This window comes from Hemiscyllium ocellatum, chromosome 7 (assembly GCF_020745735.1).
Source record: "Hemiscyllium ocellatum isolate sHemOce1 chromosome 7, sHemOce1.pat.X.cur, whole genome shotgun sequence".
NCBI classification, from domain to species: Eukaryota; Metazoa; Chordata; class Chondrichthyes; order Orectolobiformes; family Hemiscylliidae; genus Hemiscyllium; species Hemiscyllium ocellatum.
In genome coordinates, this window is record NC_083407.1 from 71,274,638 (window position 1) to 71,299,459 (window position 24,822).

At 39.6% G+C, this 24,822-nt stretch overlaps 1 protein-coding gene across 7 annotated transcripts in view; it reads right to left on the reverse strand.

Annotated features, from left to right (window-relative positions):
• The window catches only part of znf385b (zinc finger protein 385B), a 323,704-nt gene that overhangs the window by 61,697 nt on the left and 237,185 nt on the right, over nt 1-24,822 (reverse strand). For all 7 annotated transcript variants that reach the window (XM_060827966.1, XM_060827967.1, XM_060827968.1 and 4 more), the window contains one exon: nt 11,305-11,415. In XM_060827966.1, coding sequence (XP_060683949.1) covers nt 11,305-11,415 — 111 coding nt within the window. The remainder of the gene's footprint in view (nt 1-11,304; nt 11,416-24,822) is intronic.

The window sequence follows — 24,822 nt, forward strand, 5'->3', positions numbered from 1 at the left end:
AATAGTCTCATATTCTTGTCTTTAAAGCATTCTGAGAATGTAAGAGAATTGTGATCCGTGTACACCACCGTCTCCAACACATTGTTCGTGACGTACACATGACTCAATAGTTCTCTCTTCAAGGTACAGTACCCCTTACACCTTCATAACACTATCGTTTCATAAAGAAAACTTTAATTATCTGATTTGCTTGTCATTGCAATATGCACAAACTATTCAATTATACGAAATTAAGCTTCCAAATGATTTCCTTGCCCTTCACCTCTGTGAAACATTATTAGACAAAGTGCTCTAACTTCCCTCTCCTTCTATTAATCTTAATGATATTTGGCTGCTTACAGGCATTTTGACACAATATAATTTGAGTCATTCATTTTATTTGCCAAGCCACATGAGAACTGAGTCCCTTTCTGGCTGTGACTACAGAAGTTATAACGGGGCAGAGTTTTCACTAGTGCGCAAAGGTTATTCCAGTGTAGATGGGATTTGTACAGCGGCCCTGATAGCAGACTCTGAATTTTCCTCTGGGCAATTGCTGGAACTGTCTGAAATTCTCCATTATGATTGGGGACTACGGAATTATGATGAAATTAACTAAAGTAGCTGCTCAGAAAATGTTAGACTATTAATTTCACTTTTGAGTAACTATTAAATGGACCTCTCACATACCTAGCACAACCTCCAACTACTAAAGAATGTTGACAGCTCCCCCCTCTCCCCAAGACCCTGACTTGACACCCTCATCCCCAAGGAGCTGAAAACCCTGCCCAGAACCTGACACGCCCTGAGCCCCAACCCACTTTCTGCCACCAGATCTGACCCCCAATGATCCACCCCATCCCTGCCACACACCACCAATTCTAACCCATGATTACACAGTTATGTGAAAGATAAGGTGCATCTTTACCCACATTGCAGGATCCGGTGGTGATGGGCTGAGGGGGTGGGGGTGGGAGCAAATGTAACAAAGAAGAGTCAGATTGGACTCAAAACACTAACTCTGTTTCTCTCACCACCGATGCTGCCAACCAGCTGAGCTTCCTCAGCAATCTGTATTTTGCTTCCAGGTGTCATGTCAACCTTTAGTTACACCAGTTTTCCCACTCCTTTTTCCCTAGTGATATGTTTTCAGTTCCTCCCTCCCTTTTACTTCTTGATTTATCTTTTGGGATGTTTTTTGTATCCTCACAGTGAAGGCAGACAAAAACACCCATCACAGAAATCCCCCATTTCCTTATTTCCCATTATCAGATCCCCAACCTCACTGCCAATGGACTAATGTTGCATTCTGTTACTCCTCACTGAATCCATACAGTCTGGAAACAGGCCCTTCTGCCTAACAAGTCCAGACCGACCTCCGAATAGTAACCCATCCAGACCCATTCCCCTATTCTATTACTCTATACTTACCCCTGACTAATGCACCAAACCTACACATCCCTGTACACGATCGGCAATTTAGTATGGCCAATTCACCTAACCTGCACATCTTTGGATTGTGGGCGGACTTGTTTAAATATTTACAGAAACTCCACTGTTTTTTTTAATATCTTACATTTTAGCTAGCTTTTTTTCATATTTTATTTTCTCCATTTTTCCATTTGTAATTCTTAGACAGTTTCTAACTTCTATCAAATCCCTGACCTACTATTATTCATCACTGTATTGAATGTTTTGGTTCTCGGTTTGATAAGATAAAACCACAAGAAACAGGAACAGGAGCAGGCTATTTAGCCACTCGAGCCTGATGCAGTACTCAGTAGGATCACGGCTGATCCAGCATTCCTCACATCCACTTTCCTGCCCTTTTCTCCCGAACTCTTGATTCCCTTTCTGATTAAGAATCCATCTATGTCAGCCTTCAATATACACAAGGACTCTGCCCCCACATCTCTCTGTGGCAAAGAGGTCCAAAGACTCATAACCCTCTGAGAAAAGAAATTCCTCCTAATTTCAGTCTTAAATTGGCACCCCTTTATTCAAAGCCGATGCCCTCTATTCATAGACTCTCCCATGGGGGAAGATATCCACTCAGTATCTACCCTATCAAGCCCCTTAAGAATCCCATATGCTTCAATGAGATCACCTCTTATTCTTCTCAACTCCATTGAGTAGAGTCCCAATCTGTTTAGCTTTTGCTCATAAGACAATCCCTCCATACTAGGGATCATCCCAGTGAACTTGCTCAGTATACCCTCCAATGAAATAATCTTTTCCAAAACTGCTCACCGTACTCCAAATGCAGCCTCACCAGCACCTTGTAACATTGCAGTCAGACGTTCTGACTCTAACTCCCTTGAAATATGAGCCAATATTCCAATAGCCCTCATGAATATCTGCTGCACTTGTGTACTAGCTTTGTGTGTTTTTTTCATAAGTATCTCTAAGTTCCTTTAGATTGCAGCTTTCTGCAGTTTTTCTCCATTCAAATAATTTTCTGTTTGTTTGTTCTCCCTTCTGAAATGAGCAACTTCGCATTTTACCACTTTATACTCATTTTGCCCACTTATTTAATCTGTCAATATCTCCCTGTAAGCTGTTTCGCTGTTTCTATCCCTCTAACAACCTGCCTTTCCTTCTTTCAACTGCAAATTTGGCTATAGTATATTTTCTTCCTTCCTCCAAGTCATTAACCATTATTGTAAACTGTTGCAGTTCCAGCACTGACTCCAGTGGAACTCCTACTGGTCACAGGTCACCAACCGAAAAAGAACCACTTATCCCCACTCGCTGTTGCCTGCCAATGGGAATTCTCTATCCATGGCAATATAATACCTTCAATACTCCTATCTTACGACTTAGCCTTTTGTGACGTACCTAGTTGAATGTCTTCTGGAAATCAAAACAACAACACATCTACTGGTTCCCCTCGGTTCATTCTGAATGAGACTTCTTCGAAATTCTTTTTAAAGAATTCATCAGATACGATTTCCCTTTCACGAAGCCATGCTTACCTGTGCTTGTGATTATGATTTTCCTTATTACTTCCTTAATAATTGATTCCAATACTTTTCCAACACGAGATATTAGATATTCGGCCTTTAGTTACCTCCTTTTGGCTCCCTCCCTTTTTGAATTCGGAGGGGGGGAGGAGGGGAGGGGGTCACACTAGCAGTTTTCCAATCCTCTAGCACCTCTCCAGAATCCGAGTTTGTCTAATACTACTTCCCTAGTGATGGTGATGGTACATCATTTCCCCCCCCATATTCTTTAGTATTAATTGCATATTAAAGTATCTTCCACTGTAAAGACTAATGCAAAATACCTGCTAAACTCCTGTGTCATTTCCTTGTACTCTATAATTATCTCCCCAGATTAATTTTCTAAAGGACCTATGCACACTTTGACCTCTCCCTTTTAAATACTTACAGAAGCTCTTATTGTCAGTTTTTGTACTCCTCACTAGTTTGCCCACGTCGTTTCTTCTGTCTCTCTTGATTCATTCTTCAGTCTTCCTTTGCTGGATTCTAAATTTATCTCAGTCTTCAGGGCCATCACTGATTTTGCCTCCTTGCATGTTTTTCTTTTCAACTTAATACTCTCCTTAATTTCTTTGGTTAGCTAGGTTTGGTTGATCCCTCTCTTAGAATCTTTCCTCCTTACTCGGATGGCATTTTTGCTGAGAGTCATGTAGCACAAAAAGGGGAGTAATCAGATGGGATTTAAAATGAGTGTGAATTTGTTATCAACAACCTTATGCCACTTATCAAAACCAATTTTACTTCTTTTTCGTCTAAAAGTCAAATATGGATTCAAAATCTGTTCAAGGTTGATTTAAATAGTGTGAATATTTGACAATCTAACATTTCACACTGAATAATAGCAAATTAAATCTAAACATCAACTTTTTAATCCATTAAGAATGTAATCTTTACATTTGAGTTACGATCCCAGTATGAAAAATTCAACTATATTTAAAATTTTGTGGACACTAAGACTCAAACCTTATCACTGAATTCAGTGTAGGTCAGTATGTAAAATTACTCACAATATTAAAAAAAGTCATTATATGTAGTGGCAAGGAGTTCAATTTTATTGAAATTAATCTTGAATCCCTGAAGGTTTTTATTGATGATTTTTGTCTCACCAAAGAAAATTAAAAATAATGTCATATAAGTTTGCAGATACAAACTTTATCTGTAAGGACACGCATGTAAAAATACAATTTAGCTAGTTATATTTCATGCAGGGTTATGAAGTTTAGTCTTACAAGTTCAGAGAGCTAGACACTAACGGCTGTAAATAAGCAATAGATCAGAGGGCAGAATTTAAATGGGTCTGAACAATATAGACTATGGCAAGATGTGTGGCAGAATAAGACAAGATGTTGCAGTGATGCCGTTCTTGACATTGTGATGATCTCACTGCATCTTGTACACTTTTACTTTTACTGTAGGGCAAGGCAAATTCTTATCTGGCAGTGGCGAGTTGCCAATTGATGGAGATTACCACTTGTTAAGCCCAACAAACTAAATGTGCCACTTAGCACAGACACAAAGCCTGGCAGCTTGTCAACAGGTCTCAGTCAAGCTAAGGGGGGCTAGCTTTCACACTGGGGGTACAGGCGCAGAAAGTCAAGGACAGCTTCAGATACCAGTCCAGTTCCTACTGAGGCCATTCAGATTAAGGATCCTCTCTTCATAACACACTGAGGAGCCAAATGATGAGCAGCACATGACTCGTGTTTTTCTACCTTATTTGGGGCTATTTTCCACCTGCAAGGAGAAAGAGGCAGTTTTTTTGGGCGATGTTACTTGGTGGCATATCTTTAAATATTAGCTCTGGTAGAATGCATCCTGAATAAATGAGTAGGCAGCAGAGAGGCATACAGAGTTAATGGTGTTGGGGGTGAGTGAAAACAAATGGAGAAGATTATGCAGGCAATAGTGACAGTGATAGAGCAATGAGCCTTGGTGGGAAGGGGATACAGTAGCAGAATTAAGGGTATGGAAGAAAAGATGGTGGACTTTACCCTGAAGGTGTGGAGAAGGGCATTGAACTTTTTCCCACAATGTTGGGTATTCCTCCAGATAGCTGAGTGTGCTTCAATCTAAGTGGGCAATCTCAGAGTAGGGTGGCATGGTCTGGCATGCTGGCCTCTATCGCTGGCTCTGAGGGAGGACAAAATCCTGTGACAGCACCATCCTATTCAGTAAGACCTCCAGGACCCTGCCCATAAATAGCAGCACCAATGTCTCCCTGATTGCCATGTCTGGGCCAATGTTAGAGGCCATGCAGTGCAGCTCCTCCATTCCAACCTCTGGAATCAGTGAAGGGATTGCTGAACAGACATCCATTAATCTTTGTGAAGCCATCTCTACAAGCATTTCGGCAGCACTCCGAATGAGCTTCAATGAACTGCTCATTGCATTCAGATGGATGAACAGCATCTCCCCACCAGACTTTGTCTTCTCACCTCTCAACTGGCCAGTGATTCCAGGGAAGATAAAAAAAACTGCTTCAAAGACATTTGGAGGCTCTTCTTGAAGTGTGGCAGCTTTGATATTAATGAGTGAGAGGAGCTTGCTGCCAATTCTTTAAAGCTGTAACAACTCATCTCTCAAGCTGCAGTCACAACATCTTAATGATAAGGCAGAACAGAGAAAAAAAGAAAAGCAAGCAAATTTTACTCTCCATGACATCGGGGTGCCCTGCCCTATGTCCAAAAATGTCCTATGTAGATCAAGAATCAGGCAGAAGTGGCACTGCAGATGCTGGAGATTAGAGCTAAGATTAGAGTGGTGCTGGAAAAGCACAGCAGGTCAGGCTGCATCCGAGCAGCAGGAAAATCGATATTTGGGGCAAAACTCCTTCATCAGGAATGAGGCTGGGCGTTGCAGTGAAAGAGAGACTCACTGAGATCCTTACAGAGAGAGGAGGAGAACTTCTTCAAGGTAGGCATCCTTGGAAGAGGAATCGCAGTAGGGTTAAAATGAACTAGGCAGAAGTGGGTACTGCAGATGCTGGAGATTAGAGTTCAAGTTAGAATGGTGCTGGAAAAGGACAGCAGATCAGGCAGCATCTGAGGAGCAGGAAAATCGATGTTTCAGGCAAAAGCCCTTCATCAGGAATGGGTGAAGAATCAGCCTGTTCCTTTCCATGAAGACCCATAGCAGAAACCCATAACCCTGAACAGACATCATGCTTGAATTGCAGCCAATGTGAATAATATAACTGCAAACTGAAGAAGCAGCAAATTTCACACGGAGAAATGAGTTGAACAAGAATTTATTGGCGCTCAACCAATTCTAAAAATAACAGTTTTCTCAACTTATGAAAAAGAAACATTTTTTGCTACTTTTCTAAAATTCAAAGACATTAGGTTGTGTGGAAGTCAAAAGTGAAAGCACTGTAATTTTAAGTAATAAAATTATTGTCTTGTGACTATCTAAAGCTCTATTTCCCTCTGGATCCACAGTCTCTTGGCGCACTGTTTCTTCAGCAATACAAGATTTGAGGGAAAATACATTCACTTTTCTAATGCAAAGTACAACACATGTTCAAGCTACTTTGTATGCACCATATGTGCTGTGTTTAGGTAGGTGCTATTTTTAAAAATTCTGTCAATAAGCTTCTCACAGCAGCAAAGAACTGTATCTCTGTCTTTGTGAAAGTGGGTAAAATGTCACTACAAGGAGAGCAGGAGGGCAATAATTAGACTATTTTCACAATCACAAATAAGATCAAATATTTATCAATGAGACAGCTCCATCAGTAGAAGGACATAAACTCAAATTAGAATGATATCTCTATAAAATAAATAGAAATATGTCTTTATATAGTGACAAGTATGAGTCTCTCAAATACAAACTGAACTTTCAATCCCTCTGCATCAACTATAATGAACACATTTTCTGCTTTAAATGATCTGTTTCTAAATTAGACCATCTTGTCCTACAGAGGGAGCATTCAAAAGGAAAGTAGAAACAGAAGTAGAGACACTGGAATGGAAAAGATGACTGAACTCTAAAAAAACTCATGCAACAGTATGTGGAGCCACTCCAGCAATGCTTTGGTTAAGCCCAAGCCAGGAAAGTGAAAACATATGTTGGATCTCCATTGGTGTACGACAAACAAATCCACACACCCTGAACTAAGGGGGACTACAACTTGCATCTGTTACACAGTTTTTATCCATATATACGTTAAATGGGCTTCTGGGGTAAGTTCATAATATATAGGAACAAAATTCGGCCATTCGGCCCACTGAGTTTGCTCCACCATTCAATCATGGCTGATATTCTCCTCACTCCCTTTTTTCTGCCTTCTTCCCATAACCCTTCACCCATTACCAATTAAAAATCTGTCTAACTCCTCCTTGAATTTACTCACTGTCCCAGCACCAACCGCACTTTGGGGTAGCAAATTCCACAGATTCACAACACTTTGGGAGAAGTAGTTTGTCCTCAACTCTACTTTAAATTTGCTACCCCTTATTCTAAAACTATGACCTTTCATCTGAGAATGCCCCACAAAAGAAAGCGTCTGCTCCACGTCTATTTTATCCACACCTTTTATCATCTTGGAAACCTCAATTTGACTTCCCTTCATTCTTCTAAACTCCAGAGGGTATGGGCCTAAACTGGTCAATCTCTCTTTATACAGCAAACCCACCATCTTGATTCTCCATCGTTTACTCTCGATGTTAGCCACATTTCAGCAGCGATGAATACAAAATACATGTGGCAATAAATAAATCAAATCATACATCTTCATTTGTTTGTAACTCCCTGAACGGATGACTGCCACTTACAACTGGAGAATGCAGTTGGAAAGATGCCACTTGCCACTACCCTGATGCTGCAAACAAGTCAGTTCAGGGTAGGGTACAGATAATTCATTTGCAACATTGTGACCAGCATCTTCACACTGGCTCATGATAGCAGTACTGGAACAACTGTCAGTTCTGCAAACCAGACCTGCTAGAAAGTGGCACTACTATTGTGATTTTCGTTCTGATGGGTGCATATTACATGGGAGTCATGGCAAACAACTCCAGAAGGAGAGTAGAAGCTGCAAGATGCATAAACAGTTTGGCAAATGACCAGCCTAGATGCACCAGTACAGTGTCAAGGATGTGGAATAAAAATAGAAAACTTGCTCATCCAGCATTCATACCTCACTTCCCACCAAAACCACCACACTCCATCCTTGCCACCTTACGCATTCCACAAATCTCCCATGTACCCTATACTCTGCACACCATCTTGTGCATCCCGACCCATCCCCATGACCACTCAAATGCTTCATGCCAACTTATGCCCTCTTTCCTCCCATGACACTTTATACCTTAAAGTTGACTCAGTGCCAACTCATGCTCCCACCCACTACCCATAACTCTTACCCCTACCATGTCAACTTATCCATTAGCCAGTATAGGGAGACCTCAGGATCCATGCTGAGATCAGATAAAACAAAGGTCTTCAATAATAATAAATTTAATGTTTAAAAAAACACACACATTGATTAAAAGTCCAATTGCTACATTTAATTTCCTTTAATTCATTCCACAAACCAGCACTGGAATTCACAGACCTTCTCCAAAGAATTTAGAATAACTTGGAGCTGTCAAGCTGTGAAATGACAGGAACCCCACTATGATAATGAAAGGTTACAATGTCAGTTATGTAATACCTCAGTCTTGCCTTATGTCAACAGAGAGATTAAAGTAACCGGCACTTCAGACATTTCTTTCCAAATAGCAAGAGGTTCATTTGTCTTTGCAGCTTAACAATTATCTTTGACAGCGCCTGTTAATAGTTCAAATGAGCTTGACAGTTTCAAGTAGTTTATGAACTTTTTATGTATATTCATGTCAAAACTAAGCTTTAGCCTTCCAAAAGAGATCTGATCTCTGCTAAAAGTGTATGAGTATCATATCATAAAAGTATGCAATCTCTCTAAAGGACTCTGGGTTCTATAGGTATTCATCTAAAGTATAGAAGTAATATTTTGGACTTCATGAATTTCAGATTGGCCTGAGGCCGCTGTGTTTTAACCTGTGCAGGTACCCCTGCAGTGTAACTCTATAGTGTTGCTGGTACTTGTTATCGCCCATGCTTTTCTTCCATCCCTGCTTATTATTTAATGTAGCTCTTGTGTCAGAAACTCAATCACCTGAGATCAAATTTAAGGTGTGTTTACTTGTGACATGTGAAACCTGGATTCTGAAAATCCGCAATTGCTGCTCTACCTATGTAACAATGGGAGAGGGAGCTTCTGCCTGTTGGACATTACCACATGCTCCTGGAATCAGGGGCATTAGCACAAAGTCGATGGGACCTATGTAATTTGCAGCACATGCAGGAATACTGGAAGGGTACCTGGAATACCGGACAAAAGGTTTCAAACTGACGCTTATCCCAAAAGGTTGGTTTATTTATCAGAACAGAAAAATACTGTGGATGCTGTAAACTTGAAATAAATATTAAAAATGCTGGAAATATTTACGAGGTCAGGCAGCATTGGTGGAAAGAAACAGGGTTAACATTTCAGGATGTGGTAACCTTTCAGAGTTGTTCTATAAAAAATCATTGTGATCAAATATATTGCTCTCCACAGATGCTGTCTAGCCAGTTACAGTCTAATCAGATGCCCCAAATGAGTTCTGCCATTCAAAGTCTTCCAGGGCCTGCAGCCACCACAAAGTGGTGCTGACAAATGACAGACTGCTTCATATAATGGGGTGTAATGGCATGAGAACAGATACCAATTTTGGCAGAAGGCATCACGCCAGTCTCATGACTGAAGGAAGAGCTGGAAGCTTCCACCTCCGTCCACAGCAAAAACACTGGCATTCATAGCAAATGAAGCAGAAATGTCACCCTACGCAATATCCAAGTCTGCATATTCTCTTCCATCACATATACAGCATCTCAGCATTAAAACAAATTTCCAGTCTCTCTTTTGTTTAAAAACATTTTGTGCAAATGTATTAACTGATTTCATTTTCTGCTTCAACTGATTTAAGTCCACTGGCAATTATTGTCTACGGATTGTACAAATGTGATGAATAGCAACTGAAGAACCCAAATCAATACCTTAAAGCATTGCAAGACTGATTCCAAAATTTTAAAAAAGCTATCATAAAAACCATTCTAGGAAATGAGGGAAAACAGTCGACAGCAGCTACTTCGCATTCCATGCTTCTCGAAAAGCGAATATTCTACAGCGAAATGCACTGTTTTTTTTAACCAAATAAGTAATCATCTCACTAACTCATGGGACTAGCTGAATAAGATATTGTACAAAATATGACCTAGTTGTCTTTTCTTTTACCATTCCTAGTAATAGCATGCTTAGATCTGAAATGAAAAAAGATCTAACAATTGCACTGCATGACAGCCTTTGCTATTATGACACATTCCCTTGTGTTTTTTCAGCAATACCTATTAAGTCAGAAATGAATTCTGCTGCCTGGATTCAATACACTTAACACCAATGGTCTGTATTTATTTATAGTCATTCCAGTGTAATGCTGGGATATATTGCTTACATTTTAAAATAAAAACTGCTTTGTACCTTTACGTTTCTTGCTGTAGTTACAATCAATTAAATATTTTAAATCAACAATTCTAAAAATATTATCTGCTTTCCTAAGTGGAGCACACATAATTTCTTGATAATTTAGAAACTGTGAACATACTTCAGATTTACTGTTTGGAATGCACCAGTATTATGTTTATAGCTTTTTTTTCATGTTAAAATGTATACGTAGAATTCATGTATGTTTGCCGACTGATAGTATTGTGGGAGAACAATTTCAAAGCAGACCATATTCTTTAACTTGATGTTTAAACATTTTCAATTGCAGAAACATATTGCTGTAGGTGTCCTATCATCTGATGAAGGAGAGTCGCTCCGAAAGCTAGTGTGGTTCCAATTAAACCTGTTGGACTATAACCTGGTGTTGTGTGATTTTTTAAACCATTATAAAGAGCTGTAACATAAACTCAATGATTACTAATACTCATCTTGAAGAAATCCAGTACCTGGTAACTTACACAAAGTAATCATTACCAAGGAAATCAATACCATGGATCAGTGTGACTGCAGTTCTAAAACAGGTGTTTACTGTACTTACCATCTTAGTAAGCAGCTGCTTTGGTAGTGTAAAACGTACCATGCACGTTAACCACCGTAGAAGCTTGTTAAATTAATTAATAACATGCAGCACGTCAGATTATTTCTAGTACTGAGCTCTGACATAAACATGTCAATAGGACTGTGACTACAGCAGTTTGTTTTTTATAAATAGATTTCAAATGAAGAATTATTTGAACCCAAATGCATGCTGGTCCTTACCTCGGAATTAAATCGGAGCTGGCAGACATTGCATGAAATAATTTGCTTCTTTTTAAGAGGAGCCGAAACTCCAAATGTGTGATTGATGACTGCTTTCTGCACAGGATCCATCTGGAAAGTCAATAGAATAAAAATGCATTTACTGGAAATCTATTTTAGAAATGCTTAAAAATGTATAGATTCTGATGATAAATGCTTGCAGAGAAAGCTTTCACAGTGGTGCTTGTAATACTACTGTACATAACAACTAAGCTCCTCAAATTCAGCAATCATATAAAAGGCAACATATGTTCAGGTTTTGTATTTCAGAGGTATTATTACATAACATGGGGAGGTAAAGACAGAAGAGATACATTTCCTGCATTTGGCAGCTCAACTGTTATAATAAAAAGGAGACTGTTAACTGCATTCAATCTAGAATTAAATATTGATCAATTTGACTATGCAAATAAATACTATGTCAGATCAAACATCATCTACAGTAGTTGCTCACTAGTTTAGGTTGAAATGTCAGTGATTCGTTCACAGTGGGAGTTTTGTTGATACTGTATTATGAAGCTATGCGTGTGTTGTCTTTGAGGCAAGGTTATTCAAAAAAAAATGTGCAGAGAAGCATGGAAAATTCACTGCTGCCACCACTGACAAGCAACACTGTCACAAGAGAATGCTTGTTTTTCTCCTCTACACTCAGAAATTAATTATTGAACACACGGTAAATGCAGCAGAAGGAAAATAGAATTGAAATATCAAATAGGACTGGTTTAAATATCTGGAAATTGTCCATGAGAAAACTGAAAAAAAAAACCCAAGGTGCTGTGAAGCTGAAAAGCTGGCACATACTGATTCTCTAGTGCCTACTGGGTAATAACCTAAAGCATTAACTTCAGGCCAGCACAGCTATTTTTACAATGCAGAGGAGGCCATGCACAGAAGTCTCAATTACAACAATGTAGAACTGTACAAGGATGAAGTGTATCAGGTCTCTTGAGACTTAGGGAGAAACAATTACCAGGGAACAGGCAACGCTTCTTTATAAACAATCAATGAATGGATAAAGTCAGATGAAGATTAAGTTACAAGAAAGAGCAACATTAACATTTAATAAGCTTTAACTATGTCAGAAGCCGTCATTTAATATTGCTCACAGAGGAAAAGGAAGAGCATATTTAATAGTGAGGGCCACAATGCTACATTTGAGAATTCAGAGGACCCAGTACAATTGCTAATACAGATTAACAAGTTAAATAAACATTTTTATTGAGAAAACATTTGGAGACAAATTTAATTTCACAAAATACATAGAGTTCTATCTTTGTGAAAATTAGACAATACACTGCACTCAAAAATCAGTTGTTACGGTAAACAAACTTTTTCAGTTATATTTAACCAGTGTATTAGAATGGCTTTTTGGTGACTTTTAAAAAAAGCCAGAATTTATTCAACAGCGAAAGAGACAGAGATTAAGAAACAAAACATTGCTATGTCAATAGGCTGCAGTACGAAGGTTAAAAAACACTTAACATTGTCCACCATAATAAAACTCTCTGCTGATAAAATAAACCAGAAGCTTATGTTATAGCCTTTGGCTAATCCTTTCATCAATGCTAAATACATAGGCATAATCTTAACTACAAGGAAATACAGTGCAACCATCCGATAGAATTAACTATGCAGACATAAATATAAACCTGTAGGATATTCCATTCACCAGACTTGGAATGTGCTACTCTGTTGTGTTTTGTAAGGTCTATCTTCATTTGGCAATCAAGAAAGGTTTCAGCTGGATTAGGACCGCAGTTGAGAGCTCGTTTGGGATGGTGGGTGGTGGGGGTGGGGGGAGCAGCATCAGAAGAGAAGGCTCGTGTGTTGAAGTTTAAAGAGATGGGGCAAATTAACAACAAACAGCTACATTACAGAGCATAATTTTTCTCAACCTTTTTGAATGCTTTAGAAACTGTGAAACGGTTTTGCAATGCTGCAGTTACATCCCAAAGCCAACAAATTACTAATTGAAATATAGTCAACTATTGTAGAAAACCATGGTCATTTATTTGGGCACAACAATGAAATGAATGAATAGTTAAGTTGATTTTGATTTTGTTGGTTCAAAAATGAACGTTGATCAACACACAGATGTATTCTCTTCTTTGAAAGTGCATCCAACCATCTTTTATGCCCATTTGAACATTTAAATGGATTTTAAGTTAAATTCCAGCAATGCAACACTACCTCAAGTCCGGACTGAAGTATTGCCCCAGATTAGAGACATGAAGAAAAACATTTTCACCCAGAGGGAAGTGTGTGTCTGGAATTCGCTGCTCAGTTTGGTGATTGAAATGGAAATGGAAATCCTCAACTGATTTAAAAGGAATCTGGACCTGGATCTGTAACTGAGGCACTGTTAACTGCAATACCACAGACCACATGCTGATAAGTGGAATTATCAGTTTCTTCAGCCACGTAACATGATAGACTGAAAGACCTTTTTCTGTGCTTTTAACATTTTTACAATTCTATGGTTTCTCATGATAATGTTGCTTGAATTGAATTGAATTGATGTTTCTGTGGTGCTGGAAACCTCAGAGAAGGAGGTCCATCGAAAGTGGACCATCGACTCAGCACTTCTGCTTGCAGATGAATGCAAATACTTCCAGACTGTTGAGAATATTTATCATGTCTTTTTCTCCTGTTGTAGTTTTCTTCTCCACCACTATTTACAATTGGACATGGCATGACTGCAGAGCTTAGATGTGATCTGATTGTTTTAAATCAGATTTATAGGATGTTTGATTGCTTAGTTCTGTATAACCATGCCCATGCCACCCCCACCCCCCAACACTCTTTGATGAGCCAAAGTTATTATTCCAGCTCCGTGGAAATGGCAAAGTGGGGATTGTGCTGGTCTGTAATATTAAGGATTGTTGTTGAATTAAATTCTACAGCTGCTGATTTCCTCATCACTTCTGCAGGCCCAGGCTAGCAGCTATAGGACTTGACCATTTCGGTCAGTAACTGAGTCGTTCTTCGTAATGGACACTGAAATTCCCCAACCAAAATATATTGTGATCTTGCTATGCTTCTTCTAATTCAACATAGAGGAATCCTGTTTCATCAGGCAAGGGCAGTACTCTGTGGTAACCAGCAGGAGGTTCCGCTGACCATGTTGAACCTGATATTATGTGACTTCACGGACTTGTGTGACTGTATCTAATATCTGTGATGGGAAAGTTGTTGGATTCTGTTATCAAGGTCAGGATAAGTGAGCATCTAGAATTGAACGTTTTCAGTACATCGGAGAGCGCCACTTGGATTCATGACAGATAGGTCATGACTGACAAACCTTGTGGAAGTTTTTGAAGAGGTGACAAAGGTAGTTATTAGCAGAATGTCAGTGGAAGTTGTTTGTATGGACTTCCAGTAGGCATCTGATAAAGTCCCCCAAAAGAGTTATTAACTAAAGTAGAAGCCCACAGGACTGAGGGCAAATTACTGACATTGTTGGGAAATTGGTTGAGTAGCAGCCGACAGAAAGTAGGGACAATGGGTATATATTCAAATTGGCAGAATGTTCCAGTGGTGTCCAACAACAATGTGTGTTGGGGCTGAATTATTCATAATATTTAATGATGATTGGATAATGGCATAGAAAGTCAGATATTCAAATTTGCCCATGACACAAAGTTATGATGTGGAGGTGTCAGTGTTGGACTTGGGTGGACAAAGTTAAAAATCACAACACCACATTACAGTCCAATAGGTTTATTTGGAAGGACTACCTTTGGACTGCTGCTCCTTCATCAGGTAGCTGTGGAGCAGGATCATAAGACACAGAACTGAGAGCAAAAGATCACAGTGTCATGCAACTGATACGATATTTTGAACAAACCTAGATTGCTGTTAAGTCTTTCATCTTTTAGAATGGGTTGCAGGTTTCAGCTCATTAATATGTAAATCCCAGAACTTCTTTCAAGTCACATTCTTGAGATAACTTAATGTATTATTTAAAAAAAGTTACATCTCAGCTCAGACAATGCATTAAAGTGTGAGGTTAGAGTCTGTCTGTATCCCAATCTTGAGTCAGACTGTTCTATTTCCAAAGTATGAATTTATTAAATGTTACATAGATTGACTGCCTGCAGATTGTGTGCTTTTTGAACAAAATAGAATGAACAAAATAACCTGGTGTGTGATTTTTAACTTTGGACACAGAGCTAGGTAGCATTGTAGACAGTGTTGATGATAGCAAAAAATTACAAAAGAATAGTGATAGATTAAGTGAATAGGCAAACTTGTGACAAATGGAGTTCAAAATAAGCTCATTTAAGGCTATCCATTTTGGAGCGAAAAAGGAAAGATCAGTGTAGCTCGAGACTGCTGTCCAAAGAGACCTGGGAATTCAGGAACATGGATCTTTAAAAATGACATGAACAGGTGCAGAAAATAATCAAGAAAACAAATTGAATGCTGGCCTTTATATCTAAAGGACTAGAGTATTAAGGATGTGGGAGTTAAGCTGCAGTTATACCAAACCCTGTTTAGACCTGCTTGGAGTACAGTGAGCAAATCTGGGCATGAAACCTTAGGAAGGATACATTGGCTTTGGAGGGAGTACAATACAAGTTTACAAGAATGATATCTGGACTTCAAGGGTTAACCTATGAAGAGAGATCAAACAAATTAGGCCTGTTTTCTCTAGAATTTAGAAGGTTAAGAGGTAATGTGATCAATGTTCTCAAAGTAATAACAGGAAAAGAAAAGGTGGTTAAGGATAAACTATTTTGACTGGTTAGAGATTCTAGAACAAAGGGGCAACGTCTGAGGATTAGAACCGGACTATCCAAGAGAAATGGACATTCCTGATGAAGTGCTTATGCCCAAAACGTCAATTCTCCTGTTCCTCGGATGCTGCCTGGCCTGCTGTGCTTTTCCAGCGCCACACTCTGTCCAAGAGAGATGTTGGAAAACAACTCCACACAATAAAAATGGTATATGTTTGGAATTCTCTTCCAGAGATGGCAGTGCCTATTGGATTTTTAATTTTAAATCTGAGATATATAATTATTTTGTTAGGCAAAGATATTAGGAATATGGGCCAAAGGCAGGTATATGGAGTCAGGCCACATATCAGCCATGATTGCATTGAATGACAGAACAGGCTCATGAGCCTACTCCTGTTCAAATGTTTCTATGCGTACTGTTGTGCTGGCACCACGAGTGGCCTATCCTGCAAGTGGCACAGGACAGACCCAGGGATGGTAATGGTGATGTCTGGGACATGGGAAGGTATAATTCTGTGAGTATTATCACGTCAAGCTGTTGCTATCCCCCACAGGGGATAGCTCTCCCAATTGTGACATAAGCCCCAGATGTTACTCAGGAGCACTTTGCAGTGTTGGTTCTATTGGATAAGATGCTTTAAGTATTTGAATAGATAATTACGTTCTATGCAAGGATTCTGCTTGAGAAACATAGCAGACTACGAGTGGACCCTTTGTGCATGCTCTGACATTCGAGAAGATAATGGCTGATCTGCTGTGGTCTTAATTCCATCATTCTGTCTGTCTGCTGTTAATCTTCTCTCCGTTGTCTATCAAAGATCTGTTGGCTCAGTGTTGAATAAGTTCAATGATCTAGCCTCCAGTGCTTTCTGGAAATCACAGAGTTCTAACAGCCCAGGACGCTATCCGGCCAATCATGTCTGCACCAGCTCAGTGAATGAGGATTGTGATTTAATGCCATTCTTCTGCCTTTTCTCCAAACCCTTTCACATTTCTTCTATTCATTTAATCGTCCAAAGACTTCTTGAATTGCTCAATTGACTTCATCTGCTGCTTTGATGCTCACTCCACCATTGGTCTTTATCACTGTCCTTCTCTCAGTTTACAATGCTTCCAAGTTTTGTATCATGTGCAAACTTTGAAACTGTCTATTACAACACCAAAATCTAGAACATTAATATATATCTCATAAGCTGAGGAACATTGCCACAAACTTTCCTCCAGTCCCAAAAATACCCATTGACCAGTATGCTCTGTTTCTTATTACTCAGCTAATGCTGCATCCAATTGGCTGAGTAATAGGAAGCAGAAAATAGTAGTCAATGGATGGACAATTCCAAAGATGAATGACTCGGAGGTAAAAAAATTCCAAATTTCTAATTTAAAATCTTGTTCTTAAAATGTGTCCACTATTTCTAGCTTCCCTTACAAGAGGACACATCTTTTTAATATTTGTCAAATTGCCTTAGGATTTCAATAAGATCATTCTTCTAAACACCAAAGTATATAAGCTCAATCTGTTCAACTTTTCATCATAACTTGCTTCTTCATTTCTTCATCTCACTGTTTCAGTTAAAATACCAAGTTACATGTACTTCTTTCAACTTAGTATGCTGTATTCATTGTATGCAATATATTCTCCACAGTAATGGATAACCCAAATACAAATTGTGTGATTGCTTTTCAGAACAGCTCCATTCAGTCTGAAACATGACCCTGTATTTCCAGTTGAATGAAATTTTCATTCCCATCTACCTCCTACTTTGATCTTTCCATCCATTGCTTCCTGTAATGTTCCAACAATGATGAATGCAAGCTTGAGAAACAGGTCATCATCTTTCAGTTAGGTACTGTACTCTTGCCCTCATTGTTTCCCTTCTCTTTGCAAATTTTGGCTATTGTCTCATTTTTTCCCCCTCTTTGCTTCCCTACAGCAGCTGTTTATTCTGCTTTCACACTTGCTCTTGATATCCCTTTTGTTTCCCCATTATGACTCTTTGCAGTTCCAGCTATGGGTCAGTTGCCATCATTCTTAGCCAAAATCACAAACTGCAGTTTCAAGTCCAATTCCAGAAATTAAGCAAAAAAATCATAGCTTACACCAAGGTAGATAACAGAAGCTGATCAAAAAAGGTATGCACAGAATTTTGCTGGTGTGTTACACAGGAGCCTTACTAAGAAGAAGGAAGTGATGAAAGAAAGGGAGACTTACAAAATGGGTGGGATGTTGACTCAGTGATAGAAACCAATGGTGGTGTATGAATACTTTTGAGACTGGGAGATGATCTGCAATGCTGCTCCCCAGGGAATAGATTTGGGTTTGTTAAAGTCTTTAATTGTTACAAATGATCTAGACCCACATGTTGGGAGTAGTATATATAGAACTTGTCAAAGTACTATGGTAGATAGAGACAAGGATAGTCACAGGCTTCAGATATCAAACATGATGATGAAATGGAATAAGTGTGGTTGATTGAGTTTAATGTAGAGAGATGTGAAATGATGTACCACGAGATCACTAATATGGAGATAGAGTATATTACAAATGGCAGGATTTGAAAAGTGTAAATGAACAAAGAGACTTTGTCAAAACTTCATAGTCAAAAGTCTTTAAAGATGGCAGGACAAGTTGATTAGGTGATTTTAAAAATCAGATTACCTGAGATTATAAATAAAAGAATAAAGCATGAAAAAGTAATCGTACTTCTAAGTTGTTCATTAAGCCCCAGGAACATAAGAGACAGTTTTGGGTATCACATTTCTGAAAAGATGTATATGTGTTAAAATGACACAGGGAATTTACCTCTATGAGGCGACTTCAGTTATGAAAATAAGTAGATTTTTTTTCAGGTATTAGCATCTCATCAGGGTCAATACTGACAATGCACATCATGGAGTGCTTCCTCAGCAAAAATGGCAGGATAAAAGTCTTTGATCAGTGAAAACAAGTAATTTCTGCCATGGCCATGTGCTAGAAAGTGCTTAACAGGCAACTGCCATCTTTTTGAAAGTTACTTCCTTTGCTTAATCACCTTCAGCTGCACTGCCTTGTTGTCAGCCTCACCTTTGCTCAGAGATACTGGCAGGGAAAGAAGGAAAATGTGTTGTTGTGATGAAAGCTTACTGACCTGATACCTTGTCTGACTTTCTCTCTCTGTCAATACTGTGTTAAATTTTAAGACTGTACATGTTCAGATGTAGTTCAGAGAAGCTTTATGAGACTAACACCATAGAAAGAGTGGATTGGTTTATGAGGAAAGATCGAGCATTTTGGGCTTGCTTCCACTAGGCTTTAAAAGAACAAGGGATGATTTGATGGAACTTCATAAGGTCCTGAAAGATCAGCCATGATCTTATTGAATGGCTGAGCATGCTCAAGGGGCCAGATGGCCGAGTCCTGCTCCTGGTTCTTATGAAAGGTCCTTATAAGGTGGACATTGAAAGGATGTTTCCCCTTTGTCATTCAATCTACAAGTGAACACTGTATTAACATTGGGTATTACCCTTTTGTGACAGAAATGAGAAAGTTTCTCTTCCATGTTGTGAGATGTTGAAATTCTCTGCCTCAGGAGGCTGTGAAGGTCGGGCCTTTGAATATTTTTAAGACAGAGACAGATAGATTCTTGTCATGCAAGGGAATGAAGGATAATCAGGTCAGGATGGGAATTTAAATCGCAAGCAGATCAGCCAAGATCTTATTGAATAGTAGAGTGGGCTCGAGGGGCTGATTAGTCTACTTCTACTCAGATTTCATATGTTTGCAATTTTAATTTGATTTAGTGACCATTACTGGCCTTACAGCTCATACAGAGACTTGTTTTTGTTCTGAGAGGTCCCTTGAGTTTGTATTAATTAGAACTTGCTTAAATGTCCCCTTTTTAAAGTTCTGCCTGTCTTACAAAATGTTACAAATGTGGTTAATTGTTCAAAGATGTTGTTTTTCTTTCAATCCATAAATTGTCTTTGTGCTTTGAAGAACAACACTGAACAAGGCAAATAAACACAATGATTACAATCTGACAGTGGCAAATTTTAAAGGGCTTGATCACTTTCACCAATTTCAGATTTTTAAGTGACACATGAGAGTCTGAAATTTATCAGGGCCTAAAAGATGAGGGCTATGGACAAAAGTCCAGAGAGGATGATCGAGACATTGGGAGCAATTTGCTGCATCTTTGAAGCAAGTTCCGGGCATTGAGGTGAGATTCTTACTCGGCAGTAGAGAGTTACCCATTATGGGGGGGGATACTGTTTGTTAATGACTTTATTAACTGCACAGCTCTCTTCATTAACATCCAATCACTTCCCAAGAGCAGACTAGATACTGAGAATTCTCGATATGCAGATTAGAGTGGACACCCTGAGATTTCAGCTCACCACTGGCTGTGGAGAGCTGCTAGGCTGATCACCAAGCAACAGCATCTCAAGGTACTATCCCTGAGCACCAGACACAAACCTCTCTCATACTTGGAGACTGCCATCTGATAATTGCCAATCTGTCAGGATCCTCATGGTATTTCTCTGATCCCAGGGATCCCTGAGTGCATTGGGGTATTGTTGCCTAAGATGTGGGGGGCAGTCAAAGTTGTGTGGAGGTGGAGGCAAGGACAGTGATGGGGAATAACAGAGTATAAGAGGGGTATGCAGAACAGCATTGGAGAACATGGTAGATTATGGGAAGGGGTTTGGTTTGTTGACTGTAACCACCACCACTCTACTGTGGGAGTGTACAGGATCATGATGTAGTCCTCATCTATGGGGTATGCCACCACTGACTGTCCTCAGACCCAAGAGCTGTTTTGCTTTTACTGAGATGCTTGGCATTGTGCTGGTAGCTACCACGACTCCTGCATCTTGGAGCACTCTTGTGTACCTGCTGTGCGTGAGGGTCTTCTGAGGCTAATTAATGAGGGACAAGGGATACCCACTGCAGCCATGTCTCATGGTGATATTGCACAACTCCCTGACTGATACAGAGTGCAGATACAATACAGCCCATGCCTAGACCAGAGCCATGATGATGCCAGCAATAAGGCTGCTGTACATTATGGAGAGGCCCTCCAGTCCATTCTAGACATGGTATACTACAACCATCTCTGCCCAATTACAGCATGCAGCAAGACAATGTGCTTGTCACTGAGGAACTGGGCCACAGGAGCAGTCTTTTGATGAGGAAGAGAGAAATTTGGGAGAAGGAAACTTTCTTCGTCCATGAGAGAGTTCAGTTGCACTAGGTGCTACAAGAGAATCAGAACCTAATTGACATTGGGTTCCAGTCAATGATAGCTAGGTGTCATGGAAAGTAAAATAGTCATTGGTCATCAGGCCACATTTGGTTAGAATTTCATTGCTGGGGCAAACCGCAGCATTTATTGGTTTGTGTGCTTTCACTTTTGCTGACTGTAGATTAAGTTCATGTTTGGAATTGTCCGAATGTTGACACTGATGGTCCTGATGTTTCCCTACTGGGCAACGAGAAGCTGCAGGTCTACAGTCAGCACAGGGGGCAGAGGAATAGTGACTGACAGACAGTGTTTAGAAGGGACATTGCAACAGACAGATAGTGACTAGTGTGGTAAGTCAATTGTGACAAGAATGAGAGAATGTGGTTGTAAATGTGACGGAGTATCAGTCAGGCTGGTTTTAGGCCACAAGCAGCATGGCCGCCTGGCTGTTGTGCCATTGAATTGTTAGTAAGGCTCAAAGCTGGATTGCCAATGCTGGGCCAAGAGCAGCCTCTTAAAATGGCCCAGTGTCAGGGATATTGGTCTTTAAATATATGTTTATATTTGATGAGTAGCAAGTTATTCCAGTATCAGCATGTGGAAAGAATGGCTTAGAACAGCAGGGTAGGTTACTAATGAAGCAAGTTTGGTAAGACTTAGTCAAAGATTCTGAGAGGATTCACAGCAACAAAATTTCCTTGACTAAACAGACACTTAGCAAAACAAAAACTATGTTGAAATGTACCATTGTCGTATATTTCATACTGTTGTTAACTTAAAGTCCTTTAGAATTGAAGTGATGCTCTCTCACATTTCATGCATGAGTATTTTAGTCAGTTCTAATGGATAAGAATCTCTGCAAATGGATACCTGCATGATTATCGAGTCCCAATGTGCCTTGAAAATCTGTCCTTTATATACTTCCTTCTTTCTAAATAGTAGTCAAATTTTCCATCCTGATTAGAGTTTTCATCAGCAGAGTTCAATTCACTTTGTTTCCCAATTATTCACCTGCTGTGTTGTTTGTCAGGGTATTGATTAGCTTTGTGTTATTCTCACCAGTATATTGACTCTTCCTATGTACACAGTAATGTCTGGTAAATGATTGAGTGCTGTGGCAATTTCAATTCACCTTGGAGACAAGGTCATGGCTGTCAGATTATATTCAGTAATCCCTCTCTGGGAAACTGTAAAAGCAAGGCAGGCAATAACCAGATAGGGCAATTTCCAGTTGATGATTAAATGGAAAGAGAATCTTTGAGGGATGTGGGAATATTTGCCAAAGAGTAATGTTTCCTCAGTATTTGTGTTTAGTGTGGCAGCAATTTAATTTCAGGCGGACAAATAACAGTTTTCCCACTAATATTAATGCTTTCCATCAATTGTTTTTCTTTTAACATTTTCCTTTTCAGATGACAATGAATTGATTTGGAAGGATTGATGCTTTCTCAGCAAATGTCTTTCCACAATTTGGAAATTGTGCTATAGGCAAAACAAAAATGGATAGAATGTCTGGTTATTTGGTAACTGCATGCTGGATTATAATTCTTAAACTTTGTCTTAATTACAGTTGCCCTTGGTCTTCAAATATATCCATGAAGTGATATACTTTTTGAGAGCCGTTAATCATTGAGTGTGGGCAACGTTGAGCTGTTGCAGTTAGCAAATTAAACTGGAGAGCATTTGAGATGAGCCAATAATTTCTCCAGCATAATTCTGACAAGCTTATTCCAACACCATCATAATAAATTATTAGAAATTAAGTGGGAGCATCAGTGACCAGTACATAAATTAAAAGCAAAAGCAGGATCATCATCCAAGCTGCATAAAATTCAGATAAATGAATAAGCATATCAACTCTGTTTGGGTCCGATGTCTGTAATGCGTAGGTTATTATCTGGCTGGATTAATATTTACCACTTGAATGAAATAGAATCCATCATCAATCTCAAGATGCATTTCTGGTAGCTCTCAAAGATTAGATTACTGACAGTGTGGAAACAGGCCCTTCGGCCCAACAAGTCCACACCAACCCTCTGAAGAGCAACCCATCCAGACCCATTCCCCTACATTTGCCCCTTCACCTAACACTACGGGTAATTTAGCACGGCCAATTCTCCTAACCTGCACATTTTTGGACTGTGGGAGGAAAACAAAGCACCCAGAGGAAACCCACACAGCCACGGGGAGAATGTGGAAACTCCACACAGACAGTTGCCTGAGGTGCTGTGAGGCAGCAGTGCTAGCCACTGTGCCACCATGCTGCCCAGATGGTAAATGTGATCTCTTTGACATTAAGTCACATTTACATCCAGGGTAATTATGTATTAATCAACACTAATAAAATTATTTCTCATTAATTTCAGACTAGAAATGGTCAAGTATTATCCTTAGGGTTTTAGCCCAGTCCATATCATTCAAGAGTTTTGTAGGAAACAGTATTACATTGATTTTAATGTGGGGATTGCATGTGGGTGAAGGTGAAGAAATATTGTTGCAAATAAATGAAGTTTAATCATTAATTTCAAAATTGAAAAGCAATCAAATAGTCAATCTATTGCTCAGTATCTCTAGAAGTGTATTTATACCATGGTATGGATTTTTTGCAATAGCTTATTAAAATTTACACATGGGATGTGGATGTTGCTGGCTAGTTAGCATTTATTGTCTGAGCCTAGTTGCCCTTGAGAAGATTGAAGTGTATTGCCTTTTTGAACCACTGCAGTGCTTGTGCTGTAGGTAGATCCACAATCTGCAAGAGAGGGATTTCAATCAGCAAGAGTGAAGGAACAGCGATATATTTCCAAATCAGGATGGTGACTGGCTTGGAGGGGAACTTGGTGGTGCTTCCACACATCTACTGCCTTTGCCCTTCTAGATGAAAGTGTTCATGGGCTTGTACGGTGCTGTCGGTGGATGTTTGATGAACTTCTGCAGTGCATCTTGAAGATGGTACACACTGAGTATCAGGGGTGGAGACAGTGGATTAGAATAGATTAGATTAGATTAGATTCCCTTCAGCCCAACAGGTCCACACTGACCCTTCCAAGAGTAATCCACTCAGAGCCATTCTCCTATCCTATATTTACCCCTGACTTGGCAATTTAGCAAAACCAATTCATCTGACCTACACATCTTTGGATTGTGGGAGGAAACTGGAGCACCCGGAGGAAACCCACGCAGAAACAGGGAGAATGTGCAAATTCCACACAGTAACCCGAGGTGGGAATCAAACCCGGGTCCCTGGTGGACCCCAGTCTGTGGATGTTTGTGGATATTGTGCCAATTAAGCGGGCTGCTTTGTCCTGATGGTGTCAAGCTTCTTGAGTGTTGTTGAAGCCCCACCTATTCAGACATGTAGGAAGTATTCCCTCACACTCCTGACTTGAAGATGGTACACACAAGATGAAGTGTGTACCATTTTCAAGATGCACTGCAGAAATTCATCAAACATCCACAGACAGCACCGTACATGCCCATGAACACTTCCATCGAGATAATGGACAGGCTTTCAG